The 20,089-nt window shown below is 49.5% G+C and overlaps 2 protein-coding genes across 4 annotated transcripts; one reads left to right on the top strand and one right to left on the bottom strand.

The window, feature by feature from the left end:
- Positions 1-1,136: 1,136 nt before the first annotated feature.
- Positions 1,137-10,320, bottom strand: REM1 (RRAD and GEM like GTPase 1). 3 transcript variants are annotated; one of them, XM_061437187.1, is made up of 5 exons: positions 10,172-10,320; positions 8,755-9,128; positions 7,575-7,657; positions 3,178-3,379; positions 1,137-1,751 (listed from the first exon to the last, which is right to left on the bottom strand). In XM_061437187.1, exons 2-5 carry the CDS (start codon positions 9,092-9,094, stop codon positions 1,480-1,482), a joined length of 897 nt encoding a protein of 298 aa, XP_061293171.1. In that variant the 5' UTR covers positions 9,095-9,128; positions 10,172-10,320; the 3' UTR covers positions 1,137-1,479. The 3 variants fall into 3 exon arrangements, with proteins under 3 accessions (XP_061293171.1, XP_061293170.1, XP_061293172.1); XM_061437186.1 differs by having other exon boundaries at positions 8,755-9,312; positions 10,172-10,281; XM_061437188.1 differs by having other exon boundaries at positions 8,755-9,283; positions 10,172-10,281.
- Positions 10,321-14,004: 3,684 nt separating this feature from the next.
- On the top strand, positions 14,005-17,324 carry DEFB124 (defensin beta 124). The gene is made up of 2 exons (XM_061435555.1): positions 14,005-14,404; positions 16,973-17,324. Exons 1-2 carry the CDS (start codon positions 14,347-14,349, stop codon positions 17,119-17,121), a joined length of 207 nt encoding a protein of 68 aa, XP_061291539.1. The 5' UTR covers positions 14,005-14,346; the 3' UTR covers positions 17,122-17,324.
- Positions 17,325-20,089: the final 2,765 nt, after the last annotated feature.

Genomic DNA, 20,089 nt, shown 5'->3' with positions numbered 1-20,089 from the left:
CCCCAAGGCCCAGCCCCAGCCAGACTGGACGCCTCATTCCCTCCTACTTGTCACACAGACGTAGGAGAAGGCTGGGCTCTGGGGTCTGGTCCTTACTCTCACTGGCTGGGTGGCTCCGGGGCACTCACTTCCCCTCTCTGGGCTTCAATTTCCACAGCTGCAAAAATGAGTGAGTGGGATTACATTGGGGATTAACGGATTGAATTTCATGGAGTCCACCCACCCCCTTTATATTGTATGCAAAACTTGTGTCTGAAAGTCCATTTCCCTGAGAGTCTATAGTTTTTTGTCACATTCTCCAAGAGAACGGTGGGAGAGGTGAGGGACAAGGAAGCCTGGCGTGCTGCAGTCTATGGGGTCACAGAGAGTTGAACATGATTTAGTGACTGAACACCACCACCACCAAGAGAACTATGGATAAGCTGGGCCCAGCCTTGTAGTCTCACAAGCCTGGACTGAATTCTGGCAACTTCACTTACAGCAGCTGCGTGATCTGTAGCATAAGCCTTCAGTTTGTTCCTCTGTTTTCTAACTAGTTAAACATGGGTTGTGAAGATTAATTGTTGTGACAGCTTAGTATCCAGTCAGCTCCCAACAAACACCAGCTATTATATTGCTAGGGTGCAGGCTAAAATTCCTTTCAGAGAATATTTTGTGGATTTAAACTAAAAAATGGATTAATGAGAAAATAGGAGGTTATCACACTGAACTGTGGGTGTTTGTGCTCTACTAGGTCTCCCTCAGAGTTGTGGGGCAGGGGCTGTGCCCAGCAGTTCCGGGAGGAGCCTGAATATACAATTTGTCCAGTGATCTTACTGACTAACCCTGACACCCAGAAAGTGAAAGTTAGTCCTTCAGTCCTGTCCATTTGGATCATTCGGATACCATGGGTGGAAATCTCCAGGCAAGAAAACTGGAGTGAGTTGCCACTCCCCTCTCCAGGGGATCTTCCTGACCCAAGGATCGAACCCGGGTCTCCTGCATTGCATGCAGATTCTGGGCCACCAGGGAAGCCCCTACCCTGACACCCAGATCAGCAGGCTAACCCAGTCTGCAGCCCTGTGTACATGGGCAAGCAGGACATGGAGACACCTGGAAGAGCCCCAAAGAAGAGGTCTGGGCACTCAGACAGGAGATCCTTTTGGTCTGGTTTATTGTGGGGGGCATTTCTGAGGGTTGGCCAGAGCCCAAGGACAAAAACAATTTTTGTTTTTTGCCTTTTTTTTTTTTTTTTACAAAAAGATACCCACCGCATAAAAAACCCAATTTAGGCTTTGGCCCCCTAGTCTGTCCATCACTTCCCTAGGGCAGAGAGGTCCGTGAAGCTGTGGCTGGGGTGACGCTCTGTCCCTTGGGGCAGCGGGCGGCCAAGACCCACGATACACACTCTAACCACCAAGTCTCTCCCCTCGGTGGTGCTAGTGGAGCCTAGAACGCACCCCAGTGTCTCGTCACCTCTTGGAGGGCGGGTGGGCGGCCTCAGAGCACGGCCAGGTTGTGGCAGGACTTGGAGCGGGCCTTGAGAGCCCGGCGGCGTGCGCTACGGGCTGTCAAGCGAGCCAGGAAGCGTCGAGCACGCTGCCCTAGGCTCGCCCTTCGTCTGGGCGCGGGCGGCTCCCCGACTGCGCAGTCCCGGCGGCGCAAGCGCAGTTGGCGCACCACGCCTTCGAAGAGCTCCGCTACGTTGTGCTGCAGCGTGGCTGACGTCTCGATGAACTTGCAGTCGAATACCACAGCGCAGGCGCGGCCCTCTGAGGGGGCGGGGTCAGATAAGCCGTGATAGAGCCACAACCGGAAAAAGGAGATAAAGGTAGCAGAAGGTGTGGTCAATTTCAACCAGGAAGCACAGTTTTTCCTTTCCCCATACCTCGTGCTCCATGCCAGGGGACTCAGACATAAATCTGGCTTTGAGGAGTTAGTTCACAGGCTAGTGATTGATACTGGTGGCAGAGATGAGGCTGGGAAGACAGGGAGGTTGGGAGCAGTTAGGTCCCACAAGTCTTGAATGCCAGAGAAGGGTCTAATCTGTGCATCAGAATTATCTGGGGGAGCTTGTTAAAATGCAAGTTTGCTGAGCCCAGCCACGGAGATTCTGATTCTGTAGGTGAGGCTTGGAACCTGCAATTTAACAGTCTCCCGGGGGGCATGTTGCAGAATTTTGGGATGTCTGCTTATAAAGCATATGGTCTTCCAGCTGCAGGATGCCACTGGACTGGATGTAGGGCCCTGGGGTCTAGTTCTCAGTGGCTGGTGACCTTGTGGAACTGGCTTCCCTGCTCTGGGTCTGTTTCCATAGTTTTTAGATTTTGCCCTATGAATAGGGCCATTTTAAGATCTGTATCTTGGGATATTCCCAAAGTGACACAGGGAATTATGGCAGCATTTGCCCCCCAATCTGTCTAAAGTATAAACCTCATTCCCATCCTACTAGTTAGATCATCCCAGCCCTTCTTCCTCAGCCAGGGTCTCAGTACCCTGAGAAAGACCTGTATCTGTCTCATCTGATACATCAATCATATTAAAATATTCTCCATCCCACTTTAAATACAATTTAAATATAACTTTAAACATTTTGGTTTGCAGTTGCTGGATGACAAATATTATGTTTTGCAGACAAAGCTCTGTGAAATTTGAATTTGTAATTTTCTAACTATTTTGGAGCCAATAATTGTCTTTTTCAGGTCTCAGATGTAAGTCCCTGAAAGCTTACAGGCACTGGGCCTGTCATGCCTGGTGAACTGTGTCTCTGACTAAGGGCACTGGGGCACACAGGGCAACTTTTAGGCAGAGAAGTGACAAAGTCCGCTCTAGTCCTGGAGAACTCTGGCAACTGGTGAGGAGAACCCACGGAATGGGGACAGAGAAGTATAGGGGTTGGCCCAGGCTAGAGTGGAGATGCCAGGATGGGGCAGAGGCTGTGGGCATGGCAGGGAGAGGGAATGTGGGGTTAAGGGAAGTGGACTTGACAGGATTTGGGGACTGGTTAGAGGGAGTGAGAGAAGAGGCAAAAATGGTTTCTAGCTTTCAGGTTTAGGCAAATAGATGTGGTGGCCAGGGGATGGGGTGGGGTGGGATGGAGGTAGGGGCTGGAGCACGAGTTACTGAGAGGAAGACCACTGGAGGAGACAGTGACAGTGGGGCTGAGAGAAAGGCGGAGAAGGAGGGTGGAGGGCTCACCTTCCACGGAGACTTCTCGGCAGCGTGCCAGATCTGCCTTGTTGCCCACCAGGATGATGGGCACGTGGTCCGCCTGGTGTGTGCGCCGCAGCTGGATGCGGAGCTCAGAGGCACTCTCGAAGCTGCCCCTGTCTGCGATGGAGTACACGATGACGTAGGCACTGCCCACCTGCAGGCATGACTCCTGGCTCCAGCTTTCATCCTGCAGGGCAGGGAATCAGAGGGTACTGAGGCCCTAGCTGAGAAAGGAAGGCTGGGATGGTCTAACGGGTGGGATGGGGCTGAGGTTTATACTTTGGACAGATTGGGGGGCAAATTCTGCCATGATTTCCTGAGTCACCATGGGAAACCACCAATCCTCTCTGAGCTGCAGTCTCTCTGCTTGAAACATCTGGCTAATGGCACTACTTCGCTTCATTCTCTCATTCATCGATTCCTTCTTCAGGCGGGACAGAGGGGCTTCCCTGGTAGCTCAGCTGGTAAAGAATCTGCCTGCAATGCAGGAGACCCTGGTTTGATTCCTGGGTCAGGAAGACCCGCTGGAGAAGGGATAGGCTACCCACTCCAGTATTCTTGGGATTCACTAGTGGCTCAGATGGTAAAGAATCCACCTGCAAATCGGGAGACCTGGGTTCGATCTCTGGGTTGAGAAGATCCCCTGGAGAAGGGAAAGGCTACCCACTCCAGGATTCTGGCCTGGAGAATTCCATGGACAGAGAAGCCTGGCTACAGTCCATGGGGTCACAAAGAGTAGGACATGACTGAGAGACTTTCACACACACATAGGCAGAACATTGGAGACAAAAGATCTATTTGGTTCCTGTTCCTTCTAAGGAGCATTCTGGCTTTGCCTGTTCAGCTCTTTTGTCTGGTTTGAGGAGGGGCTGGTCTTGGTGGACAGTTCTTTTGACCTTTTGCAGTCCAGAGTTAAGAGAGAAAGGAAGGGAGAGAAGTGAGGACAGAAGGCTGTCTTCCGGGGGAGGACTTTTTCTGGATAGTCTTGGAGAGTTGGAGGAGCAACGGTGGGTGTGAGGAAAGGGGGTGGGTGAGAGGCAAGTGGCCTTTTAAACAGTGGAATCCTTTCAAGATGTTTGACAAGGAAAGGGAAGAACTGAAATAATTTTGATATTCTGTTTTGGATGATGGTCTTTTGACAGGGACAGCACTCAGACTGAACCACCTGGGTACGAGCTTTCTAAGTGTTTAATAAGACACAGTTCCTGCCCTCCAAAAGCTCATGATCAGGAAGGGATGCTATGGAAATGGAGATATAATGCAGTGTGATAAGTACCATTAAGAGAGGCATAGGCAAGTGGCTGCAGGAACCATGGGGCTTGAGGCAGGGGTAGACCAGAACAGCTCAACTGGGCAGAGTTGAGAGGGCTTCCAAGTAGACTGGTAAGTGGGGTTAGAAAGAATGAGCAGGCTGAGCAGGAGGGGAGACAGCAGGCAGGAGTGGGAGATGCAGAGTGTGGTGGAAGCCTTGTTTGTTAGGGGCAAAGAAGCCAGGAAAGTTTTCTGATAACCAAATAAGGTAGATAAGTAGGGAGGCATTGCTATCCATTATTCTCAAAGTGGGTAAGTTCTCAACAGTCATACTGATCCTTCCCAGATAACTCTGAACTGAGTCAGACAGATGTGGGTTCTCATTCTGGGTTCTTAGCTTTGACTATGGACAGGTTCATTTCTCTCTGTGAGTCTGTTTTTTCATCTGTAGAATAAGAGGGTGGGTCTCGACCATTCACTCATTCATTGCACATATTTATTTATGAAGGATTTGCTATGTGTTAGGATCACAAAAGCTGGTTGGTACATGGATTGGTAGGTAAGAACCCCTTGAGGGTTGATTAAAAATGTAGATTCAGAACTCTACTTTTATAGGTTCTATTTCATTAGGTCTGGGGTGAGACTTGAGACTCTGATTTTTAATACCCTCCAGGTGACCCTGATGGACAGCAAGGCTAAAGTACTACTGGTTGAACCAACAGCCCTCCCAATCCTGTCAGATTTTGCCTCTCTGATATAAAAAAATATCATCTAGCCCAAGGATGGAAAGAATGGATGCTTATTTCAGTAAGGCTGCTGCTGCATGGACCCTCTTTGGGAAATGCCTTCACAGACACTGGCCAGGGAATCTGCAGGGAAACCAAGGGCCAGACAAGAAGAAAACACTTTCTTAGGCCACACAACAGTTGGGCAATTCCTGCCACCTAGTCCAGTATTCTTCCTACTCTGTCTCCCACATGGGACTCTTAGTCTGATCACTCTTCTTAAGTCCCTGGACTCTGCCCCATAGGATTCTCAACTGTATCCAAAAAGTGATACCAGACCCCAGACCCCAGTCTGTGAGCTCCATGAGGCCAGAGGACACGTCTGCTTTATTCACTCCTGGGTCTTCAGTGTCCTGGTCCATGGTATGTATCCACCAAGGTTTCTTTCTTTCTCCCTCCTTCCCTCCCTCTCTCACTCTTCCCTCTTTCCTTCCCTCCCTCTATTCTTTATTTAATAAAAAGCTTGGGGGTATGAATCAGTCATTGGATCCCCAAGGCTTTCCACTGGGGCAGAAGTATGTGGGACCCAGAAGGCTGCTGCCATGTGGATGACCCCAAGGGTGGCCATGTGCAATGGGGCTGCAGGGACCCAAGATCAGACCCTTGGGTGGGCCTTGCACACCTGGCCCTCCCCTTGCCTTGGCTGAGGTGTGGACCAGCCAGTATTTCTTAATGAACAAGTGAAGGAGTAGAACCTTGGATGGAGGTTCAGAAGGTGATGCTCCCAGTGGGGATAGAAAGGGGCAGTCCTAATGCATAAGAGCGCAAACTTGGATTTCCCTGGTGGTCCAGTGGTTAAGAATCCGCCTGCTAATGCAGGGGACACAGGTTTGGTCCCTAATCTGGGAAGATCCCACAGGCCTAAGGGCAGCTGAGCCTGTGTACTACAACTACTGAAGCCCTTGCAAACTAGAGCCTGTGCTCCCCAAGAGAAGCCACCACAATAAGAAGCCCACTCACTGCAATGAAGAGTAGCCCTATTCGCTGTGACTAGAGAAAGCCATTGCACAGTCAAATAAACAAATATTTTTAAAAAGAGTGCAAACTTTGGGGTCTTATAGATCTGAATTTGAATCCTACTTGCTATCTGAGAACTTTGGACATGTTACTTAACCTCTCTGAGCTTTTGATTTCCTCATCAATAGAATGAGAATCAGAAGTACACTCACTCAAGTTTTTGTCTTGACCGAATATCATAATATATATGTCTAGTGCTTAGCACTTGGGGCTGACACTCAGGAAGAGGGTACTCCATCAGTATCAGCTGCTCTTAAGAGAATCATCATCATTCTTATGATGTTCATTTGGACCTGGGTTTCCTTTTATGCTGGTGAAAAGGAATTGGTCCCATAGCTCCTTCATCCCTAAATTTGGGCCTATCACTGGAGCTGTCAGCCATTCTTGTTAATGACCCGACACTGTCCCTCTAGAGCCCCACTCTGTGGACAGGGCCTCCCTGAGTGTTGGGGGAGGGGCCTACCCCTTAGAGAGATGGGATCCAGGTGATTTTTGGATCCTTCTCTTTGCTTAGTTGTATTTCTTCAGGGTTCTACAGTGAGCATACCTGTACAGCAAGCAGAAAAGAACTCCAAGTTAAGGAAAGCGTACTGGGGACATGTCCTTGGCTGATGCTTGCTAGTCCATTCCTGCTTTGGAATGGGCAAGCAAGGGACATCCTTGGTGTCCTTTTTTTCACTAGCTACCAAGTTATGATTAATAAGAATTATCTTTATTGCCAATTCTTCACTCGTGTTCACCAATTTTTTCATGCTCCAAACTGTGCTTACCTCTGTGAAACTGCATAAGAATGTTTAAAAAAAAAAAAACTAGCTGGTAAGGAAGGCAGGAATGATCTACCCATTTATCAGGTGAGAAAACTGAAGCTCAGAGAGGGTAAGCCAATTGCAGAAAGCCTATATGTAAGACAAAGGAACGGCAGTGTGGGCGGGTGTTCCCTCCTCTGTGCAATGTGAGTGGGTGAAGTGGGATGACGGTGCTCATGAGAGGAGGTTTGCAGGGTTAGAAGCACATCCTGGGAGGAAGACAGGGTCAGGGTCATTAGGTTCTTCTGGCTTCGGTGCTGCTGAGGAGCTGTGGTTTAATGGGCCCTGCCCTGTCCCTGCTCTGTGGTGTCCTACGAGAAGACAGGAGTCTGGTACTAGCCTTAGCGCTGCTGCTGTGTTTAGTCGCTCAGTTGTGTCGGACTCTGTGCGACCCAGGGACTGTAGCCCACCAGGCTCCTCTGTCCATGGGATTCTCCCAGGCAAGAATACTGGAGTGGGTTGCCATATCTCCAGGAGATCTTCCTCAGCACCCCTCCCCCCCATCCTGCCTGCTGTGCCATACCAGCTTCTCAGCCTCCCAGGTGTCCATGACCAGCAGCGTGGTGTCCTCTCCATCCACTGTGAGTGTCCTCTCGTACACATCTTCTGCAAAAGAAGAAAGCCGGGTTTCAGGGAGGAGACGCAGGCCTGGGGAAGGGTGTAGCCCTTCCTAACCCCTCTTTTGGGTCACATCGCGCCCTCCACTTCTCTTTGAAGTGTTCACTATACTTGTTTGACGTCTGTTCCTCCTGACGGGTCAACAAGCCCAGGAGGAGTCCTGGCTCCCCAGCTCCCAGTACAGTACCTGGCACACAGTCGGTGCTGAGAAAGCTTTTGTTGGTTGGTTTGACTGAACGGATGTGGAGCCGTGGGGTTAAAGTGGGGCTGGGAATTCTCCCAGTCCTGCTCTGTCCCTGGCTTAGAGTGTGCTTCAAGAAAAGATCACGTCACCCTCTCTAGACCTCCATCTCCCCATCTGTTATACATACCAGTGTACACGTATAGACCTTTCATATAGGTTTTCATTCTGTGCGACCGAGGCTGGAGAAAGAGCCTGGTCAGAGTATCTCCACCTCATCTCTGCCGTTAGGCCTCCCTTCCCCCTGCCCACTCCACACACACACTCATCCTGGGATGAGTACTGAAGGGACCAGCCCTGAAGGGACCCATCTTCATTTCCTCTGTCCTGTCCCTGATCCCCATTATCCTGGGACCCCCAGCCCTCTCAGGTCACTGTGCCTCTTGGGAATAGAGGAACCCAGGGCCCCAAACTTAGAATTTGGGAGTTTCCATTTTGGGCAGGATTTCAGTTTGGCTGCAGGTCATGGTGGACATGGATGGTTGTCTGTGGGGCTGGTAGGGTCTGAGAATTGGGAGAGTTCACTGTTTCTTTATAACTGGGACTTGTGGAACTCAGAATTGCTTCCCTTATGACAGGAAAATGAAGCACACACCTCTCGTCTATGAGAAACTAGCAAACTTCTCAGCCACTATTCAAGGAATTCCCCCTCCTATATATCTTTGTGCGGGTTATGCCCTGTACAGCTCTAGGGGGCCTCATTCACTTCACAGCCTGGTTGAATGACGCCCCTTAGGGTTGAGCAGGGCAGGAGTTGTACAAAGGTTCTTGGCAGCCCTATGTCCCAGATGACAGGGATTTGACTCCTTCAACCACAGCCCAGCCCAGCCCACAGGGTCCCTACCTCCCAGCTGTTCGTGGAGGTCCCTCTCTTGCTTCCCTGCAAAGAGACTGGCCAGACTGGTCTTCCCGACACCAGGATCTCCGAGCAGGACCACGCGATAGAGGGCCTCCCAAGAGCTTTCAGAGTCGCTGGATTCAGAGGACCAGCCGTTGGGGGCAGGTGAAGGTTGCCGGGTAGGGGCGTTGAGGGAGACTGACTGGCCGAGTCGGGGATGCTGGGTCTGTGTAGAAGGTGCTGTGCCCAGAAGGCCAGGCTGGTGGCCCCGGGCGGACAGGGGCAGTGGAGTGCTGGCTCGGCGACGCAGGGGGGTCTTTGCTTCTTGCTGAGTATTTAGGGTCATCCTTGGGAAGGGGAGTTTCCTTCCTTCCTTCCTTCTGCAAGAAGTGGGAGTGGGTGGTGAGCCAGGTGAGGTGCTCTGAGCCCCTTCTGTAGTGTCCTGATGAACTGCTGCTCAGGCTTCCTCCAGAGGCCTTTCTTGATCAGATGGGAGGAGGCAGCACTTCAGATCCTCTAGATGGGGGCTTTCTGGCTTCAGGCCCAGAGTGAACTTGGGTCAGGCTAGGAGGGGTGAGTACGCATGAACACACACATGCATACACACCCAGAGGTCACTTCCTATGCTTTGAGGACGATCCACTCCCCCCAGACACACAGGCAGAAGGGCAGCAGGGAGACAGGATGTCCACACAAGCATGCACACAGAGCTACCCCCTGCATTCAGAACTGGAGACCCATGTTCATGAAAGACACCTGAATTGCCCCCTCCTCCGCTTCCCCACGGTTGGATTGGGGTTGGGGAGTACAAGGAGGGTTGAGAGCCCCTTGGTTGGGGGCGGGGGTGGGGTGGGGAATTCACTTCTGCTGCATCCCAGGAGAGCTGAGGAAGAGGCCCGGGAGGACAAATCCGTACTGCCAAAGACTGGGGGTCGGGGTGGGGGGTTTCCCTCCGGCTGAAACATGAGAGCCCCGGTGCCATGGGAACAGCGTGTCCGGCCCGCCCCCTCCGTGAAAAATTCAGGAGCGACTGGCACGACGGCCTCCAGCTGCTGTAGGAGGGCGGGGCTCGGAGGCAGCCAGACCCCAGGTCTGGTGACAAGAAGGGGTCCCGGAGGGGAGGTGGGGTGGAGAGGAGACCCACAAAGCCCAGGAGGGCATAGCATTCCCGGAGTCCGAGCTTCCCTAGTCCCGAGGATCCTGGGTGTGAGTCCCCAGATCCCTGGAGGGTTCCCAGGCTATCCAGCTCTCCCGACCCCAGATCCGGGGACCTTCACCCGGGGGGGGGGGTGGGTTCGAGGGCCCCCTCCTCCTCCCAGCTTGCTCGGCAGAACCCTTCCGCCCTTCTCCCCCCGCCAACAGACGCCTTGGAGAACTCCGCTCCAACTCGACTAAGTTGGTGGCGGGCTGGGTGGGCCTTTACCTTGGAGTGGGGAGGGATCCAGGGTCCTCGGCGGCCGCAGCTGCCCGGTGCTCCAGGCTGTACCACTGCCTCGCCGCGCAGCCCCTCGGCCGGGTCCCGCCCAGCTCCCCGGGCCGGGGAGGAGCCGCGACCCCGCCCCGTCCAGCCCCGCCCCATTAGGGCAGCCCCGGGGTCTCCGCCCCAAGGCTTTGGCTGCTGAATGAGTTTTTGCAGAACTCCGCTGACCCATCGCTTTAAGTTCTTTGCCAGGGAGGGGGGAATAAGAGAGTGGAATGACACGGGTCCCAGATTCCTGATCCTGGATCCGCTTTGCATCCACATCTATCCACTCCAGCAATGGGGCGACCAACTCTTCGTTGTTCTTGTTCAGTTGCTAAGTCATGCGGGACTCTTTGCGACCTCATGTACTGTAGCACGCCAGGCCCCCCTGTCCTTGACTATCTCCCAGAGTTTGCTCAAATTCATGTCCAGTCTGATGATGCTATCTAACCAGCTCATCCTCTGCTGCCCCCTTCTCCTTTTGCGTTCAGTCTTTTCCAGCATCAGAGTCTTTTTCCTATGAGTCCACTCTTCATATCAGGTGAGCAAAGTATTGGAGCTTCAGCTTCAGCATCAGTCCTTCCAGTGAGTAATCAGGGTTGATTTCCTTTGGATTGACTGGTTTGATCTCCTTGCAGTCCAAGTGACTCTCTTGAGTCTTCTCCAGGGCTACCCTGATGACTCAGTAGTAAAGCATCTGCCTGCCAAGGCAGGAGACTTGGGTTTGATCCCTGATCTGGGAAGATCCCACTTGGTGTGGAGCAGCTAAGCCCATGCACCGTAACTACTGAGCCAGCATGCTAGAGCTCGAAAGGCACTGACTCCTGATGCTCTCCTGCCCTGGAGCTCATACTCTGGAACAAGAGAAGCCACCACAATGAGAAGCCCGTGCACCGCAACTGGAGAGTAGCTCCTGGCCACTGCAACTAGAGAAAAGCCCTTGCAGCAACTAAGACAAAGCACAGCCAAAAAAAAAGTCTTCTCCAACACCACAATTCAAAAGCATCGATTCTTCAGCTCAGCCTTCATTATGGTCCAACTCACATCCGTACATGATTACTGGAAAACCCATAGCTTTGGCTATACAGTCGTTTAGCTTTCACAAAAACCCCTTGGGAAACTTGTTAAATATTTGGATTCCTGGCCCCACTATGTAAGAAAGACAGATTCAGCAGTCCTGTAGAGAGGTTTGAACATCTGCATTTTAAACAGAAGGCTAACTGATCCTGATGCAGAGTTCATAGACCCCACTTTGAGTAACTGCTTTGGATGGAGAATTAATTTTGGAATGGGGTTTGGGGGGCAGAGGGAGCCCAAGAATTCTGCCCTGCAGGGTTCTGAATGTCTTGTTTTGATCATTCATTCATTCAACAAATTCTAAAGTAAGCGCCCCTTATGCAACTAGGGCTGTCCTGTGCCTGGAAGAATGGCTGTCCCCTACTTGATGAATATTTACTGAACCTTTAAAAAAAAGTATTTATTTATTTTTGGTTTTGCTGGGTCTTCGTTGCTGTATGTGGGCTTTCTCTAGTTGTGGAGAGTGGGGCAACTCTAGTTGCAGTGGTTTCTCTTGTTGGAGAGCATGGGCTCTAGATTCCCAGGCTTTAGGAGTCGCAGCTTGAGGACCCTAGAGCTCTGACTCTAGAGCTGTAGTTGAGATGCAGCTCAGATTTAGTTGCTCTGCGGCATGTGGAATATTCCTGGACTAGCGATCTGACCTGTGTTGCCTGCACTGGCAGGCAGATTGCTAACCACTGGTCCACCAGGGAAGTCCTTACTGAACTCTTGTTCTGTGCCTAGCATTGTTTGATCACGTTGCCTAGATTATTAACTCATTTAATCCTGATACCACACTACAAGGATTAACATAGTGTGGCTTACCTGAGCCTGGCACTCAGATCTCTGTGTACTGTCCCTTTCTATCATGGTCTGTGCTCCTCCTCACCCCTTCCAGTTTTCCTAGGCCTGTAGGAGGAGAAAAGTGACATTGTGAACTTCATATAGAAGAGAAGTTGGCTGTAGGAAACTTGTGGTTTGGCCATCCATGGGTCTTTGAGCAGGATGCTTCCTTTTAGGTCGTGATGGACTAGGGTAGGTATGCTTGTGGACCCCATACGGACCAGGCTGTGCCTGTAGGTAGGCCTCATCGTCATGGCTGAGGGGGTCCAGGCGTCCAGCTCAAGGCAGCCCCCACAGCAGCCTGGCAGACTTGCTCAGTCCCTGCAGGGCTTTGGGCAGATGCTGAACCCCCCTGCCCCCCATGCCTGGTTTCCTTCTGTGGTATGGCCCTCTAAACTTCCATTTGCTACCTACAAGATGGGCTATGAGTGGTGCAGCATTGTTTGGGAGTGACACAACTTTTAAAACACTTATTTATATATTTGGCTGTTCCAGGTCTTAGTTGTGGCCTGCAGAATCTTCCATCTTCATTCCTTGTGCCATTCGGGATCTTTCGTTGGGTCCAAATGCTAAAGATCCCGAGCGGCACAAGGAATGACAGTATTCTGGCTTGGAGAATTCCATAGACTGTATAGTCAGTCCATGGGGTGGCAAAATCGGATACAACTGAGCAACTTTCACTCCCTGGCCAGGGAATTTTTTCTTTAATTGGAGTAAAACTCATTTATTTATTTTTAATTGGAGGATAATTGCCATACAATGTTGTATTGGTTTCTGCCGTACAACATGAATCAGTCATAATTATATATATGCCCTCCCTCTTGAACCTCCCTCCCACCCCTAAACTAGGTCATCACAGAGCACCAGGCTGGCTTCCCTGTGTTATATAGCAACTTCCCACTAGCTATCTATTTACACATAGCAGTGTATATATGTCAGTGCTACTTTCTCAATTCGTCCCATCCTCTGCTTCCCCTGCTGTGTCCACAACTGACCAGGGATTGAACCTGGGCCCCTTGCAATGGGAGTTCGGAGTGTTAGCCACTAGACCACCAGTGAGACTAGACCAGTGGGAGTGAGACAACTTTGAGTCCCATCTCTGCAACTCTATTGCTGTATGCCTTAGGCAAGTCACTTCCCTTCTTTGGGTTTCAGTTTCTTTATTCAAGGGCTTCCCTGATAGCTCAGTTGGTAAAGAATCTGCCTGCAATGCAGGAGACCCCAGTTCGATCCCTGAGTCGGGAAGATTCACTGGAGTAGGGGATAGGCTACCCACTCTGATATTCTTGGGCTTCCCTTGTGGCTCAGCTGGTAAAGAATCTGCTTGCAATGAGGGAGAGCTGGGTTCAATCCCTGGGTTGGGAAGAACTCCTGGAGAAGGGAACGTCTACCCACTCGAGCATTCTGACCTGGAGAATTCCACAGACTGTATAGTCTATGGGGTCACAAAGAGTCAGATATGAGCAAGCAAAGTTGCAACTGAGTCTTTATTCAAAACTACAGTCCGAACAGGTCACATTGTTGCTACAAAACTTAGAGTTGCCTACCAAATAAAAGCCTGAACTTGGCATTCAAGGCCCATTGTGCTCTGGCTCCAGTCCTCTGCAGCGCCATTTCTGGTCTCTCCGAACAAACCCTTCGCTCTAGTTAATACTCTTTTAACCACATTCTGTTCCTTCAGACTGGAATGCCCTTCCCTCTACTCATCTTTCAAGATGCAACTCAGGTGCCTAGGTACCAGACATTGTTATGAGCTCTGTACATGTGTTATCTCAGTGGTCCTCAAGCTTTAGTGGTGTGTAAATTCACCTGGAAGACTTGTTAAACTGTAGCTTGCTAGGATTCACCCCCAGAACTTTTGATTCACTGAATTTGGATTGACCTTGAGAATTTGCATTTCTAACAAGCTCTGGTTATTGGACCACCTCTCAGGTGGGGAAGCTGTCCAGGTTCTGACCCCAGGACATTGCTTCAAGACATTCTGTCCCCAGCTTCAGAGCTCAGCAACCTGCAGATGGTATGGTTGATCAGTTCCCCACATAGCTGGCTAAGATCCAGCTACATCCTTGGGCCCACAAGGCCTCAGACTCCCACTTAGGTCTCCTGCTGCCCACACCCCTGCCTTGATCTGCAGCCCGATAAAGGCTGATCCACAGGCAACAAGACTCAGTGTGCTTGGTTCCTCTTCTCTTGTGCTCTCCCCAGTGGTTCCCTGCCCCCTCCAGAGCCCTGTGGCCATGACACAGCTGCTTCTGCTTCTTGTGGCTCTCCTGGTCCTGGGTCATGTGCCAACAGGTAACATCACTTGTGTGTGTGTGTGTGTGTGTGTGTGTGTGTGTGTATGTGTGTATAGAAATGAAGGACAGATTCTCAGCTGCTGGGGGATAGAGGAGGCCTGGATCAGTGTTTAAGTTCTGGCCTCACCACTGACTTTGCTGGGCAGTTTAGAGTGAGTTGCTAAATCAGACTGCACTTCAGTTTCCTCAGTTTAAAAATGGGATTCACTCAACAAATATTCATTATGAAAATATTTACTGTGTGCCAGGCACTATTACAATTTCTGGGAATCAAGCAGTGAAAGCAAACAAGGTTCTTGCTTTCATGGAGCTGATATTTTAGTCAGTAGAGACAGAAAATAACCAAATAAACATATAATATGTTAGGTAGAGATAAGTACTATGAAGAATAAAAGAGAGACAAGGGGCTAGTGTGTCAGGTGCATGGGGAGAGTGATGAAGAGCTGATGGGGTGGTGAGAAAGGGCTCCGATCCTTTTTTTTTTTAAAAAAAAGCTTTTTATTTTGGAACATTTCAAGCTTACACGAAAGTAGAGAGAGTGATACAATGAACAAGGCAAGTTAAAAATCTGTTTATTATGGAAAAATTTAAACTTATACAAAAATAGAAAATAATGTAGTGTTTTTAAAAGAACCCTTTTTATTTTTAGAAACTTTCAAGCATAAAAAAAAAATAGTATAAAAACTCCCATGTATCTATCACCCAACTTCAACAGTTATCAACTTGAACCAGCGCTGTTTTGTTATTCATCTGCTGCTTCTTCCTCAGTGAACTATTTTGAAGTGAATTTCAGATCTTTTATATGAGGGAAGCATGAGCAGAGATCTGACTACAGTGAGAATACAAAGGAGATCATTGCAGGCAGAAGGAGCAGCAAGAACCAGGGAGGCAGGAGGCGATAGGTGTGCTGGAGGAGAGGTGAGGAGGCCAGGGAGGCCAGGGTGAGGGGCACAAGGAGAGTGGAGAGGGGTGAAGTCCAGGATATGAGGAGGGGACAGCAGATCATAGGGCAGAAAATAATAACCTCTATATCTCAGGATTGTTGGAAGGTTGAAATGCAATGATATACGAAGAGCAGTTGTTGTAGGAACTGCCCTCCCTTGAGAGTCAAGGTCTTGCATTCTGGTTCCAGACTCACCACTTACTGGTGAGGAGTCTGGAAAATCCCTCCCCTTCTTTATCTGGAACCAGAAGGGTTGGCCAGAGTGAGCCCTGGGTGCTCCAACTCTCTAAGCTGTCATTCTGATAAACCTTTCCATTTATTGAACATGTACTGTGTGCCTGGCACTGTGCCCTCTGAAAGAGAGGTGTACAGATAAGGAATCTGAGGCCAAGGTCACTTATCTGGGAAATGGCAGAGCTAGTATTTGGACCCAGGGAGTCTGAGCTGGGTTCACACCAAACTGTTAACCATTGCACTGCATGCCCCCTTCGGAGTGTGGGTTCTTTGCCTCATAGAAATTTTGATACCAGCTCTGTATCATTGTAAAATTCTCTACCTTGGCAGGACGTGATGGGCTGAATAACACTTATGGGTAGACCCAGGGGATCATGGGAGGATTCCTTGGGATGTCTTTTAATCCAGAGACAGGCAGGCAAGCTTTCCCCCTCCACCTCCCACTCAACCTCAGTTCTTCTGAGTTTCTGGGTCATATATCTGGAAATAGCGCTGTAACAGGCCCATCTAAGTGGTCCTCCTCTCTCCTCCCTTCCCACACCTGTCCTAATTGCATCACAGCACCCTGATCACTTATTTCAGGACACTTACTGCAACCCTCCTTATTGTATATATTTGCTTGAGTTTTCATCCCCTTTTCCCAGTTGACTGACAGTTCCTTGAGGGCATGGCCACGTTGTCCCTGTACTCCCAATGCCCCATGTCTGCTGAATGAATAAACGAAGGAGCTGCCCCTCATCCCCCATGCTATGACCAAAAACCCTTGGAAGGGATATTGACCCAAAGTCTTAACTTTCTCATGGCCTATTTTTTTGGAAATTTCTTCACTAAATCCTAACATTAAAAAGGTCCCTATGTATAAAATACAGTTTGAATAATGGTTACAAATGTGGACTCTGGAGCCAGACGGCTGTGTGACCTGGGACAAAGTTGTTAACCTTTCTGTGCCTCAATTTCCTTACTCATATACTGGGAATATAACAAGACAAACTGTAATCTAATACTGCTGTTATGAAAAGTGCTTAGAGTGTATTTGGGGTGCGGGTTAACGTGGACGAGAAATTCGTCTTTGACTTGTAACCAGTGGTCTAAATTGTGACGAATGGGTTAAACTGGACTGAGATTGTGGTTTAAATTGTAACAGGTTGTCTTATCTATGACTCATGGTCTAGCCTGTTACCTGTAGCTGACCCTTGACCTGTGGTCACAGCTCAACTTATGACCTGAAGGCTGCTCTATGAGCACAGTCTAAGAGCTAACAGTGGGCATGTGTTCTACCTTGTGGTCGGTGGTCTAATCGGTGACCCTGTTCTGTAGTAACATCTGCAACCAGTGATCTAACCTGCACCCCCTGGGTGGCTCTGTGACCCTGGGCCTTCCTCTGCACAGGGAGAAGTGAATTCAAACGATGCTGGAACGGCCAAGGGGCCTGCCGGGCTTACTGCACGAAGTACGAAGCCTACATGCACCTGTGCTCGGATGCCACCTTGTGCTGTCTGCCTTATGGACTCAAGCCTGTCAAGACTGAAAAAGTCTAGCTGGTTCTGGGACTGACACCCTTGCCCTCCAGTAAAATGCAAGCTGCCAGCTGTGTCCTCTTGTCATTGCCTCGCCACCCTCAGGGCTGGAGTGAGGGGTGTGGGAGGTCCAGAGTGTGGGAGGGATGGAAGGATGGTTGATGGAAGGAAGTGTATTGCCCAAGGAGAGTGGGCACTAATAGCCACTGTAAATGGTTCCGGTCCAGCCTGTAACACTTTCACTCTAACTCTGGAAAAATTACTCAGCTTCCATAAGCCTTTCCAGACTCCTCATCTGTAAAATGGGGATAATGATACTATCAGAAGGTTAGGAGTTTATAGAAGGGATGCAAAAAAGAAAGGTAGAGTTAATAGTAATGATAACAAGAGTTAAGTAATGGGAATAATTAGTAAATAATAGAGTTAACAACAAGCTTCTGGTGTTCAGAATGGGATAGTACATTTGGGTTGAAGGGCAGAGCCTGCTGAGAGCGAAAGGATTTTTCTATGTTTGTTTATCTTCTATGTTAATATTTCAAGAGTCTGCTCAGATGGAAAGGACCATGAGGATTTTCTGAAAGCAAAGTCCAATGCAGGGGACATGGGTTCAATCCCTGGTCAGGGAACTAAGACCCCACATGCTGCAGGGCAACAAAGCCCAGTGAGCTGCAACTAGAGAAGCCTGAGTGCCATGTGCATGGAAGACTCAGAACAACCAAAAACAATAATAATAATAATAATAATAATAATAATAAAAACCAAGACCTGCCCCCTCCTGCCCCCAAACCCCTAAAGTACTTAACCTCAGAAGACATTTGAAGCCTGGAGCCTGAGCATAGTCTTGGCGGCTTCCTGCTGTGCCAGGTGTTAACTCTTTAATTTCTGGTATGAGAGGGATCTGGGAATCCCTGGACCAGACACAGGAAGCTGCAAGTGAAGGGGGAGACACTCGAGGGCTTGGGATGGTAGCTTTTACCAACCAACCAGGAGGGAAGCAATGCGTTATTTAATAACAAAGCATACCACCAGAACATCAGTCCTCGCCCTGCACCTTCCTTAGTTTCTGGGTGGTCCAGACCAGAGGTCCCCAACCTCATTGGCACCAGGGCCCAGATTCACAGAAGACTAGGTTTTCCATGCATGACGAAAGGGCTGGTTTCGGGATGATTCAAGTGAATTACATTTATTATGCCGCTGAAGATCTGACAGGAGGTGGAGCTCTGGCAGTGTTGTGAGCGATGCAGGGGTAGCTGTAAACACAGATGAAACTTGCTAGCCCGTTGCTCACCTCCTGCTGTGTGACCCGGTTCCTAACAGGCCACGGACTGGTACCGGCGCGAATCTCTGGCCCCGGGAATCAGGGACCCGTGCTCTAGACATTGAACCTATTGCCAGTGGGCCTGTTTTAGAACCCAGTGTGGTAGAGGTGAGGTGGGCATGGTGTCTAGAGCCTAGAAAGAGGATAAGAATCCCAGACATGGCCACAGGACCACAGAGATCTGACATGGAATGGGGGTCAGTCTCCTGTTCTGCCCCCAGGCCTCAGTGAGTCTGAGAGAGGCCAGAACAGTTCACCAGCAGCTTGACTTAAGTGGGAAGCAGTGGATGTTTTCGATGACAGGCCCAAACTCTCCAGACTCCAGCGAATGCCGGCCAGCACCAGACCAGAGAACCTCCTCGCTCTTACCCCGCCATTGTGTTTGGGAGGAGCAGGGAGACAGAGGAAGAATCCAAAACCCCGAGAAATTTTACCAAAGAGACTAAGTCCCTAAGAACTCAAGAAACCTCAGGAGACTATTTAAATTGTTGAATTAAACTGGATTGAACTAAATTTAGATCTGCACTCAGACTCCCCGGCCCTCCCTCTCACCCTCCCTGAGTTGTTTTACAAAGAATACAGAAGCTGTGTTTTCTTTGTACACTCTCAGACATAGTACAAGGGAATTTGTGACTTTTCTTGGAGGGAAGATGGTGATGATTTCTAAGTGAGGAGTCAGACAGACTCAAGTTCATACTCTGCCACGTATAGGCCACAGGCTGTGCCAGTGGGGCGAGTCACTTCCCCTGTCTGATACCAGGGACCTTCCATGCAAGATGGGCATAATGACAGCTTTTTGTGGGGTAGCTGTGGGGTCAGAGTGGATTGTCTGGCCCTTCATAAGTGCTCAGCAAATGAAAGCTGCAGCAACCACTATCGCTTCTACGGAGCGAGAGACACGGCACTGGCCTTCTCCATTGAATTTCAGACCTACCGAAAATCTGCAAGAACAGTACAAAGAATTCCCATAGATCTTTCACCCCGATTTCCCAAATATGAATATTTTACCACTGTAAACTTTTCATTTCCTCCTCTATATATACACGTATATATATGTATAAATATAGGCGGGCATGCTAAGTCCCAACTCCTTGAGACCGCATGGACTGTAGCCCTCCAGGCTCCTCTGTCTATGGGATTCTTCAGGCAAGAATATGAGAGTGGGTTGCTATGCCCTCCTCCAGGGAATCTTCCTGACCCAGGGATCGAACCCATGTCTTTATGTCTCCTGCATTGGCAGGTGGATTCCCTACAGCTGAGGCACCAGGGAAGTCCTATGTTGAGTCTTTTTGTTGAATCATGTAGGATCTTTCATTGAGGTGCATGGACTCTTGGGTTTATTTGTGGGTTTATTTGCTCTGTGGCATGTGTGATCTTAGTTTCCCAACCAGAGATCAAACCTGTGTCCCCCTGCATTGCAAGGTGAACTCTTAACCACTGGACCACCAGGGAAGCCCCACAAATATAGTTTATATAAGTGTGTGTATGTGTGTGTGTGTGTGTGTGTATATATATATATATATATATCAGATATGACAGTCTTTTATAGAGAAATAGTTTTGGATTTTTCCTAGAAGCCAAAGGCATTTTCTTACATAACCACAGTACAATTATAAAAATCAGGCCATTAACATCACAAATTTCTGTTGTCTAATCTTGATCTACAGAAAA

Source organism: Bos javanicus, chromosome 13 (assembly GCF_032452875.1).
Source record: "Bos javanicus breed banteng chromosome 13, ARS-OSU_banteng_1.0, whole genome shotgun sequence".
Lineage (NCBI taxonomy): Eukaryota > Metazoa > Chordata > Mammalia > Artiodactyla > Bovidae > Bos > Bos javanicus.
Note: the sequence above shows the minus strand (reverse complement) of the source record. Positions and strands in the feature narration are given on the sequence as shown.